The sequence below is a fragment of the Lissotriton helveticus genome, chromosome 8 (assembly GCF_964261635.1).
Source record: "Lissotriton helveticus chromosome 8, aLisHel1.1, whole genome shotgun sequence".
In the NCBI taxonomy this organism is placed as follows: Eukaryota; Metazoa; Chordata; class Amphibia; order Caudata; family Salamandridae; genus Lissotriton; species Lissotriton helveticus.
Genome location: NC_136069.1, coordinates 899,455,707 through 899,467,719, shown reverse-complemented (window position 1 = coordinate 899,467,719; position 12,013 = coordinate 899,455,707). Strand labels below are relative to the sequence as shown.

At 47.5% G+C, this 12,013-nt stretch overlaps 1 protein-coding gene across 11 annotated transcripts in view; it reads right to left on the bottom strand.

Moving 5' to 3' along the window:
* Window positions 1–12,013, bottom strand: part of MCF2L (MCF.2 cell line derived transforming sequence like) — a 1,263,355-nt gene that overhangs the window by 711,713 nt on the left and 539,629 nt on the right. For 2 of the 11 annotated variants that reach the window (XM_078657691.1, XM_078657693.1), the window contains exon 1: window positions 2,051–2,382. The exons of 8 other annotated variants lie outside the window; for them this stretch is intronic. In XM_078657691.1, the coding sequence (XP_078513817.1) occupies window positions 2,051–2,141 (91 nt within the window). In that variant the 5' untranslated portion in view covers window positions 2,142–2,382. Of the gene's footprint in view, window positions 1–2,050; window positions 2,384–12,013 lie in introns of those variants that run through there. One more of the 11 variants, XM_078657686.1, reaches the window with a different exon arrangement.

Below are 12,013 nucleotides of genomic sequence, written 5' to 3'. Positions count from 1 at the left end.
GCAGCGCACATCCATATGCCTGCTGTCTCGAAACGGGTCTCTATCGGGCTTTGTTTTGCGCCCTGGCACTTTTTTCCGGACTGCAGTGACAGAAAACTGCTGTCACTGCAGTCCGGAAAAAACACAGACCGCCTGTGTCAGGGCTCAAAACAGAGCCCGATAGAGACCTGTTTCGAGGCCCCCTGAAAAAAACTGCCGGTGCTCAGACCCCTTGAGACCCGGCCCACTTAAAGCCCGGAGTATAACTAAGAACTACATTTAGATCAAATATATGGACTATTAATGCACACATTACAGATCTTTTATCGCTTTTAATAGGATTACATTGTACATATATGAGGATGGTTTTAATCACAGTTTCAGTTCCATACGTTATTCACCTGAAGTAGCACACGTTAGAAAAGTCACATCTCATCTCTATGGCGAGTGCATGATCAACTTAATTGAGGAGGGTTCTTTATCTATCACGCTTAGTTATGGCAAAACATTTATGTAAGTTCTCCAATCTTATAGTGAAGGCATTTTTTAATAATGCCAAATGCAATACGTACATTAGTTTGTTAAACCACACATGAAACATGTGCTAAGTGCACTTTCATAGTGTATGTTTCTTAAGTGTCTGTTAGGTACTTGTATATGTGTTATGTGAGCTGTCACGAGCATTCCTGTTGTTTAATAGCTCGTGACAAGCTCCTGCCTTTGGGAATGTTGGGAGACCTTGTTGTTCTTCAAATGCCTGGAATGTGGGGAGTAAAGCTGTTGGTGTAGTTATGACCATTACAAGGCTGTACTTCATGATCTGTGACATAAAGGGTCGGCAACCTTTGCGCTGCACCACAGGCCTGCCTTTAAGTATCATACATTATACTGGGCAATTTGGTAACTACAAACTATCAATGTAAATTTAAGAGATGTACTATGAAATGAGGCAGAACCAGGGCTTATAATGGCCGAGTCCTGCTGGTGCTCAGCACCGGCAGTTCTAAAAAGCAGGTGCTGAGACGGGTCCCTATCGGGTTCTCCATTTTTGCTCTCACCCTCAGGATGAAAAAAGTAAATATTAAATATGCTGCAATGCCACCCTTCACTACCTTTGATGTAACTTCACAGAGACTCATTATAGTTATTTTACAGTTCCACCATTTCCAAACTGAAGCCTTTACAATATGGAACTAACACACTTACGACAAGCAATTACTATTGGCTTTGTCAATGGTTAATATTACTTGCTGTATTATATATATGGATCTAATAACATAAGTAGCACAGCACAAGTGGGGCGACACACTAAGCTAAGTATAGATTTTCAGCTAATGTGCTTTTAAGCCACGCCCTTAATTACATCAGTCACGCCTCTTTGAGAGACCCCCCAACCCAGTTTTTAATCCCACTTAAAGCCCTGGACAGAGCTCCTAAATTTCCTAGTTCCGCCCCCAAGTTGTTCATCTAGTCAAGGCTCTTTGTTTGCATTCAGGGTGTTTTAGTCCCCGTTTTATAATTAGACCAAGTAGTAACACAAGTCCCAGAATGCAAAGGGAAAAACTTTAAATAAATGAGTGCCTTGCGGGTGAAACTGGGAACCTCGGAAAGACACATCTATCATATCCTCTGCAAATTATGGTGAGGGGCCACTGAGATTTTAAGATACGATCACCACCAGGTCCAGCCGTGGCTTTCTTCTTTGCCTTGGGGTCATTGTAGTGTTGTGTTTCCCATTATAAATACAGGACTAACTTGATAAGCTGCTCACATCTGACAAACCGAGACCTTGAGCTCTATGAGGAGGTCCCCATCAACTCAACTTACAACAGCCTCGAGCAGCCAGCACGAGAGATTCCAAAACATGGGGCGGAGGGGATGTAGCTTAAGGAAGCACCGCGGGTAATGCCCCTTACAGCAGGTCTAGAAGTTACAAACTAACTAGGCGATCTGCCCTCGACTACCACGGGACCATTTAATGTCGTGCCTATTTACGTCTTTCTGATTTGGCGTATAGGGCGACCCCTGGTAAAATGTTTAATGCTGCCACTGAAATAACAAAGTTACTTACTACGGCGCACATCCGCGTCCAGCCACGCGCAGAGCTCTGACAACCAATGGAAGCTCTTCATCTCCTCCACCGAAATCCGTGCACGCGCCATGCCCGGCAGCCAGCCCTTGTGTGTGCCGGGCGGGAGCTGGCATGCTTCCCCTGCTCGCGGCGCCCGCTCTGTAGCAGGAGCGGCTCTCCTGCCGGCTGAACTTTGGTCCTGGAGAGCAGCAGGTGCAGGGAAACCAGCTGGTCCTCCTTCCCGTCCCTCTAGTAACAACGCAATGTGTCACTGTGTCTCTAATTGTCCCCTGTAGAGCGATTCCTTCCCCGCCTGCTCTGTTTACCCGCTGCCGAAGGCGTGTGCTGCCGGCTGCGGGCCCAGAGCGGCTTCTGACTCGAGGGCACAGGCTGTGCGTGCTTCTGAGGTGCACAGCCCTAGCAGCGACTGGCGTATGTGTGATGGCTGCACACGAGGGCAGGATCCACGTCAACCGGACCAGTCCCGTGTTTTCAATTACAAATCGGTGTATTCTGGGGGACGTAGTCTTGTTTCAGTTGAGTCACATGCACAATTACATCTGAAAATAATATTAAGCAAAAAGAAAGTCCTGGGCGGACAGAGTTGTGTCCTGGTGACAATGGGTTATGACCCTAAATCAGAGGTCAGTGGCAGGGGTTGGGAGAGAGGGGTCGGTTGCTCTGTGGCCTGGTTCTGTTTAGTAATATGGCAAGAGTCAAACTTAGTATGTCATTTTCTCCTCTCCATTTTTTCAGTTTCTGTTCTCTTCAACTTCTATGTCACTTACCTATATTATTCCCACTTTTTGCTCATGTCCAACTCTGTCACTTTCTTACCTATTTCGGGCAGTTTTCTTCTCATCTCCACGCCCCTCCCAACTCCAATTCTTCACACACCTACCTTTTTTACTTTCATCCCCACATTCTTTTATCTTTACATCACAATAATTTGTTTCATGTAGTGTGTCATACCACACTTCTGGCTCAACTCTCTCCATAACACGGCTCACTAATACCTAATTTAATGAAACTCAAAATAACCTTCAATTCTTTCAATGGGTAAGTCAGCCGTGCCGAGAATCAATCTTGTGACCTGCAGATTACCGCCTGTTTCAACAGCAAGCATCCAACTCACTGAATCAGCATCCCAGATATACCTGCTAGATCTTCTATAACCTCAACTTTTTCATGTTCTCACCTCTAACTAGGCTAGTCTTAAGTTCATCTTTTAAAATGTTCTTCAACTTTCTTTTCCTGTTTGGTCTCACTACTTTTTTTTATCCAGTTCCTCTACATCTTTATTTCTTCCTTGCATTCACTTACCTCCATCCCTCTGTGGTCCTCACCTGTTTTCTGCTTTTGTCTTCTCAGGTTGTCAGTTTCCTATCTCTAGCAGTATATCTTTCTCCCCCACCTCTTGTTCTCTCATCTCTAGCAGTCATCACCTAATGATTTCTCTCCTCTGTTTATTCCAATCCTCCCATGAAGCCTTTTTCTTTTGGTCCTGGGCCAGGCGGTTGTTACTGTGTAGTACTTGTGGTGGGTTCTGTTGTTTACTACTGTGTCCCAGCCCAAGGGTTCAGAAATTAGTTCGCCCCAGAGTTGCTCGTCTGCTCAAAATTCCAGAGCTGAAACATACAACCTCCCTGCCTAGTGCCAGTAGTAACAGTGATGATGAGGATAATAATACTTTATCGTTATTACTATTGTCAGATGGCAAGGAAGTGTATAAGTTCATTTAATGAAATGTAAACTTTATTAGCAGGGGAGAATCTATTTAATTATCGGTCCTTTTATTGTGTTTCCAAACAGCTTAAGAATATTTTTTACCAACGCGAGGAATCAGTTAGTGGAACTCTAAACTTAAAGTTCTGACTGCCAAGCCAGCTCCTCTACACCACACTATCGCTGTGGGGAAAGGCGAAAGGATACGGTGTGAAATACTCCAGTGTCAATATTGACTTATTGTGTGGCCTGTTTCACCAACCTTTCTAAAGCTGCAGAAGTCCGTGAGTCCGTGAGTAGTGGTTAGTTATGCAATTTTATTCTTATTTCATTTAATACAGGGAACTCTAGCGATTTTTGGATTAGAAGAAGAACATTTTACAAAACGGAAATGTATTTACACATCCCACCAGCTGCACTGCTAGCACGTTTGTTTCTCACAACGAAATCTCTCCTTTACTGTTAGCTTGCTCCTATGTAATCAGCACTGGTTGAACTCCATGCCTATATTTCGGCCAACTTCACTAATAATTCTGGGACCTGTAGGCCTACTCTTGTAATGGAGCAAAGAAACAAAAAGGCTCAACATACATAATCCTGTCAAATAAAATGCCAGGATTGATTGAAAGTTAACCTCGACATACAGGACAAGGTTAGGAACATGAAATGAGGACTTCCTGAACGAGAAAATGACCTGACTAAACAACCAATCAATAGCAAGTGATTTTTCTGTATTGCTTGCTTGGTTTCAAAAGGGTGGGAAGATTATTTAAAACATCTACGGATGGCAATGGCACACACAAGGACCCTCCCTGCTCAAAAGTGGTGTACAGGTCATTTACCACCATTGCTGATGGAACTGGCTCAGGATCCAGGCCATTTCCAAGACTGATTTTGAATGGGTTTCTGGCATCAAGTAACTCTGTGAGTATGACTGCGAACTTCATCAAGGTCTCTAGCGTCTGTCTTTTTCATTCAGTGCATTGCAAAACTGTGCAAACTGCAGATCAGCATATTTTCTCGCAGTTTCATGCAGAATGACAGGCGGAACAACAGTGTTTCACGTCACTGACAGAGATTTCTTTTCTATTTTAACAGTGGAACTCAAGGCAAAGCATGGCTTTCACACGTATACCAAGCACTACACCCATCTTTATGTGCATTTCCAAATGATTATGCACAAGCGAAATAGAACTGCAGTTATTCACTCTTTCTTTCGGTCTTAAAACTCACATTTTGGATAGTTTTCTATATTTCTAGAATATACTACTAGCATCTAGTTCTTAATATTGTCGCTGCCTGAGTTACGATAATTTGGAAGACAGGACCTTGGTGCAGCATTCTCCAGCCAGGCTGCACACCTCTCCTGCTGCTTCATTCCTCTTGGCGCTTGAGGGGGAAGTTCTTGAGGTGGAGGTCTCCAGCAAGTCAGTTCTAGGACAGGGCCCTGCTTAAATACACTGGGCTGGTCATTTTCTTTGGGCGAGGCAGCAGCACAAAACCCACCATACCTCTTACCCTTATCAATAGGTTTGTGATTACTGTTGTAATGCAAGTGTTACAATGTTTTATTTTCTCTTGTCTGCATTGAAGCGGAGTTACAGGGCAATCCAAAGGACTTTGGGGTGAAAAACAACGACAATACGGCCTCATGCCAATACCATGGGACCCCTTATGACAGGACCCTGGGATGAAAGTGACGGTGACCACTTATTCCCAAGGACTGTTGTAAACCTGAGCAATTGGGGGCCTGCCTGGTAATGCTTCTGTTCTTGGCGTGAGTCATTTTCCTGGACTAAGGGGTGTAGATGTGGCGTGAACCCCCCAAGATTCAGCACCAGATGAGTGTATTCCTTGTCCTCAAACCAGGCAGCTGGCTTAGGTCACATCACCCGCTGCCCTTGGATCACCCATAAATTAACCCATTACTGTACCAAATAAACCTGCAACATAGCTTTTTCCCAACGAAACTGCTGTGGTCAGAGAAATTCATGCACATATTTATTCAGTGTAACTTAGTGCGTATGTGTGCCTGGCTATGGGATATTTGCCCTAAAACAAACACAGCATTATGGTCTCCAATTCTTGTGTGTTGCATTCAGGGCCCGAGCAACAGCAAAAGTAATATAAGGACCCAGAAATCTTTACCCTGCATCAGACCATTAAGACGAAGATCTGCACACAAAAACACCGGAGTAGATGTATGCAGTTTTTTGGCATTCTGAAATATTCCAAGCATACTCCTAGGAAGCTGCAATAGTGGGACATTACCTGTAACAATCTCACCTGTAAGCAGTTATGCATGAGAAAAAGTGCATCGTGTGCATATACACTTATGTAAATGTTTATCAAAAAGCATTTACACAGTGTACATTTTTTAGGGAAGGGGGACTTTCCACATGAAGAAACCTCTTCCCTTGCAAACACTACTCCCAATTCTGGTGATAACTCTTCCTCGTTTCCAATCTGGATACACATTTACTACCGTCCTTAACAAGAATACATCTTCCCTATATCTGAGGTGTGAGTGGTCTCTAAAAAAAGTTTGTGAATACCCACAAAGTCACAAGCTTGCATGGAATTCATGCTCCTGAACACAGCCTAAATGTAGATTTACCCATATCTAGTTTTATACCATAATGGTAATCTGCATTCATAATTCATCCCATGCGTGAACCAAAGTTCCATTTCAGTACGCAAATGGACTTGTGAAGCAGACTCCTAAATTTGTTTTCCCATCCTTCCAGTTTAGACACCTGCCAAATCTAAACTGGGAGAAAGACAACAAATACACACAGAAAAAGATTTGTGAAATTGGTCCAAGGCTGAAACCGTGGAAACTCTCCTTCTTAATTTGTCTAAAACTACGAGTTAAGAGTCTTCTTTCATGATTCACTACCTGATACTAAGAGATCATATTTGTTTTCTCCAGTGCTTAATTTGTAAAGTGCAGGTGCTGAAAGGTTTGTCGGAGGCCACACCAACGTTTCTCTGGCTCCACCCACTTCCCCAATGGCCCCACCCACTAACTCTATTAGTTCCACCCACATCTTCAACTGGCACTGGATCAGAGAGTATGATCTGTTGAGCCATATCCGCAGTGCTAGAAATATATAGAGGATGACAGAGGCACAGAAGGATGAATATCTTTATTGTGTTTATGAGACCAGTCCAGTTGAGAATCAAATTTCCCTGTACCTCCAAGTCCTTCATTACGTCTGCTAGTGGGGGAAGGGGGAGCCAGCCTAGGTTGACAGAGAAAACAGGGCCAGACTGGCCATAGTGGGCACCGGGCAATCCCCCGGTGCGCCGCACGGGTGGGGCCGAATTTGGGCCCCTGGGGGGCGTTTGTGTTACAGGGCTGTTTTTGCAGCATAGCTGCAAAATCGGCCCTGTACCAAAAACTGCCAAAAACGGGCCAACTGCTCGGCGGCACCCCCAACACCCCCCAGGGGGGAGTGGGGGCCAGCCGAGCACTTTGCCAGGGCCGGTTGTGGTTCCCAGTCCGGCCCTGAGAGAAAAGCTCACCTGGAATGTTAATCATTTTAACACCTAGGTATTTAATAGAGGACTTAGCCCTGCCCATGTGAAAGGGGATGAAGTTCTTAAGAAACCACTTTTTTTTTCGTCCCCCAGTGTTAATGTAATGCCTCAAAAGATTAAAGAAGATCAACAAACCACTGAAAGTGGTGTGTGCAGGGGAGCCCGCAGTGACAGTAGCATCATCATCCCCTTAAAGTGAGATCTTAATCTTATATTTCCTGGCTGGCCCCAAACATTATTTCTCTGAGTCTGACTGATTCCGTTTAAATCTGTCAGGCCAGGGGTTTATTAATGAAGAGACAAGAGAGCAGTGTGAACAGAAGCGCTGAAGCCGGGGATGTGGGGATATCCCTGCCTGGTGTGACAGTGTCCTGGACCCTGGTGTGGGAATGGCCTGACTGACGGTATATGACCTGATCATTGATTCTGAAGTTTGATCAAAAAAATCATTTTCAATCAAAAATTCGGGCTGCAGCCCGGGGCACATACTGACTGCAGACAGTGCACTGCGGTGTGTTAGGATGCTTTATAACCAGATTAGGCCGGGGCAGCAGGGCACACTAGGCCTGCCAGCCTACCTGCCTCACCTGGTGCCAGTGGCGGCTGGTGACATTTGGGAGTGGTAAGCCGTAAAACAATTGTTGTACAGCACTGTAAAGCGCGGGTGTAGCAAGCAAGCCTGAACCACCTACAGGGGTTTGGGGGGGTTCTTACCCCAAGAAAATTTTGAAAAAAGAATGGGCAAATGATGCATTTTCAAGCACATTTGAGAAAACAGTTAGGTTAATAAAGCAATTGTGAATCTGTTCTAACAAAGACAGAGACTGGAAAAACTGTCTATTGCTTGTTCTGCTGAAATCCTAATTACACGACCCACGCCCCTTTGGGAGACACCCCAGTTTTTTCATCCCATCTAAAGCCCTGGACACAGGTTCCCAGTTCATGAAAGTTTCAGGGGCATAGTTTCTATTACTGCAGTGGTGCCGGGGCCCAAAGCTGTGAGGGGCCACCTCACTTCAAATATAGAACTTATACACTACCGAACAGCTGACCGTTGTTCCATTTCCAATGCTTGGATTCGAGCGGATGTCACTGGTGCAACACCACGGAGCAGGGGCATGCCAGCGAAATCTATGCTTTCTGTGGAGTTCCACACAAATGCTTAGCCCTTGTAAAAACGTGTCCCATGACTGCTGGATGCGTAGTAAGATAGAGTAGTGATCGGGGTTCGGTGGGCCTCATAGTGGTTTAATCCCCCTGGTACGTGTGGTAAAATCACAGCTGGCAGGCTGGCTCGTCTCACCGGCGCCTTCCGCCCCCTCTCCCCCACCCTTCCTGTTCCATGCCTCCTGCTTCAAATGTGTATATGTGACATTGCTGTATGCACATAGGTAGGTACCGCCCCTCAGCCTGTAGCATCCTGCTATAATGACCACAGACGCTATGTAGTGTTATCACTGGACCTTTATTCTCTTACAACCACTCTCGTCCCTGTCCCTACTCTGACTGCCCTTTCCTGTCCTGTCCCCTCCTCTTCCCCTCTGCCCACCTAGCTCCGCCCACCCCAGCTACTGGACTGCTAACTTCGTTACATCTCCCCCTTTCTTAATAAAGTAATAAATGAAAAAATAGAGATTAGTCCATCTCTGCAATCAGTCTCTTGGGAGGCCGCACATGACGGCGGGGTCTCGCTGGTGTGGACACGACATTCTCAGGTGAGGGTTCTTCAGTAGGTGAAGGGCCGGTGTCGGGTGCGACAGTCTCAGGGTTGTCCCTGCTTTCAGGTGTGGGGACCACAGGTATACTGTCATGGACTTCAGGAGAGCACTTCTTGAAATGAGATGCGTTGCGGGTGACTCTCCGTGTCTCTGATTCTGCTGTCACCATGGTGCCCTTTTGTTGGGTAATTGTCAGGGGCTCATCTTTGAAACGACAATCAGTCTTTTGGCGTTGTTCCTGCTTGACAACGACTCTGTCGCCTTCTTTCAGGGAGGGGGACCGGGCCCTTCGCTTGCGGTCCGCATATTCTTTCATTTTGTCCTTGCGGTGTCGATCTGTTATAGCCATGTCTCTGTGTTGTTGATCCGACGGAGGTTTTCTCAGGGCTCCGTCCCATGTGGGGATCCGATTTCTCATTGTCCTCCCAAGCATGAGAGTCGCAGGGCATTGGCCCGTCGTAGAATGGGGAGTGGTCCTGTAGGCACTAAGGACCTCATTCAGTGCGGACTGAAGATCTTTCTTTTCAGCCGTGGCTTGCTGGAATGTTCTCTTGATGGTGGACATGAATCTTTCCACTGTGCCGTTGGCCTGAGGCCAGAGTGGTGTGACTTTGCGATGTTGAAAGTCCATGTGCTTCGCGAAGTCGCTGAACTCATGACCGTTGAATGGGGGCCCGTTGTCCGTCTTGATAACCCTGGGGACACCCCACGTCGCGAAGACTTCTTCAAGCACCTTAAGGGTGCAGGCGGCATTGGTGGATGATATGAACTGGGCCACGGGGAACCTGGAGTATTCATCCAGGATGACGACCACATACTTCCCGGATTGCAGGGGGCCATAAAAGTCCATGGCGACTTCTTGCCATACCCCATCAGGCAATGGGGTCATCTGTAGAGGTGCAGGTGGATTACTGTGGCTGGTTAGTTGACATGGGTGACAGTCTTTTAATGTGTCTTCGACCATCTGGTCGAGGGCTGGGAACCAGACACGTTCTCTCAGTGCTCTTTTGGTGGAGACGACCCCTCGATGTCCTTCGTGGGCCAAATCAATTACCCCTTGTCTCAGTGTCGCTGGTATAACTAGTCTGTGATCTCTGAGGAGGAGGTTGTCACCAGTTACAGAGAGTTCATTGGAGACATGCCGGAAGGCTTGGAGTTCTTTCTTGGCGGCAGGGCTTTCCTCTTCCTCCTGCGGGTGGTATCTCCATCTGTTCGTTCGGGTACGCTTTATGACCGCCTGTAGGATGCTGTCTTGGTTGGTCGCTTCCCGAATGGCGTGCATGGGGATGGCTGGCGGACGAGCATGATTAGCCACAAAGTGGATGTATTCTTCCGCAATGGAGGGCGCAGTCTCTGATGAGTCTCGGGGGTGGCGAGACATATAGTCAGCTGGATTCTAATCCTTCCCCGGTTTGTGAATGATCGAGAACGTGTATTCTTGCAGCCGCAAACCCCATCTCTCGATCCTGGGTGGCATCTTGCACTTGGGATTTCCATAGATCGTGACAAGCGCCTGATGGTCGGTTATGAGTGTGAAGTGTTTCCCGTAAATAAAGATGTGGAAGTGTTCGCACGCCCACACAACAGCCAGGCTCTCCTTCTCTGGTTGGGAGTACCGCTTCTCAGGGTCTGTCAGGCTCCGACTGGCATAGGCGATGATCCTCCTCTGATCCGACTCATGGTCGTACTGTGCCAGGATGGCCCCTAAGCCCACGGGGCTCGCGTCCACGGTGATTTCCGTTTTCCTCTTGGGATTGAAGTAGGAGAGGCACTTGGCTGATTCCACGGCGTGTTTGATGTCCTTGAAGGCACGCTCACACTCCGGGGTCCATACAAATTGAGCGCCAGCTTTCGTGAGGAGCCTCAGAGGGTGACTTACGGTGGCGTAGTCACGAATGTAGCGGGCGCAGTAGCTGGCCATCCCAAGAAAGGAACGTAGGTCGTTGACGTCAGCCGGACTCTTGGTGTTGTTGAGCGTGGCGATTTTGTCCGGGTCCGGTTTCATGCCACTCGCCGAGAAGATGTGTCCGAAAAATTTCAGGGTAGACTGATGAAATTCACATTTGTCCTTGTTGAGGGTCAACCCAGCCTCCATCAGAGCGAGGCAGACACGATCGAGGGCGGTGTCATGCTCCTGCGTGTCCGAACCGTAGACCAAGATGTCATCGCTGTAATTAAGAGCGTTAGGGATGTGGTGGATGACAAGACGTATGGCCTCTTGGAAGATCTCGGCAGCCGATGAGACGCCAAAACTGAGACGTTTGTAGCGGAAGAGGCCAAGATGGGTGGCAAACATCGTGATGGGGCGAGAGCTGTCGTCTAGCTCGAGCTGGTGGTAGCCCTTGTTCAGGTCCAGTTTGGAGAACACAGTTGCCCCGTCGAGGGCCGTGATCATGTCGCTCAGGAGTGGGCCTGGGTGTCTCTCCCTCTCGATAGCTGTATTCGGCAGACGCATGTCCACGCAGAGACGAACTTTGTTTTGGGATCCTTTCTTGGGGACGATGACCACCGGGGACACCCATGGAGTGGGTCCCGCAGTGCGCTCAATGATGTCGGCGTCCAGAAGTTCCTGCAGTTCACATTCAACCGTGGATTGCAAGTGAAAAGGCACTCTGCGCGGGTGTTGAGCCACTGGCCTGATTTGCTCGTTGATATGCAGGTGGATTTGACGGCCCTTCAGTTTCCCTAAACCTCGGAAGAGGGAAGGGAATTTCCCAGCGCAGTCCGAGATGTCATGGACGTTGAAAAGGATGTGCACCAACTGAAGACGTTCCGCCGTGGGGAGGCTCAGCAGACAGTCAGCCTCAGGCCCTTTAATTACGTGGATAACTGCTGGGATGGAGAGCTTGCCATGCGTGAGGGTGGTGTCAAATTTGCCCAAGCACTGGAGAGGTTTCTTTGCCATCCAGGTGTAGACGCGGACAGGCGCGAAATGTAAACGTGGTTTGGGGTCCATGCGGTCGTGTTCGGCAACAGA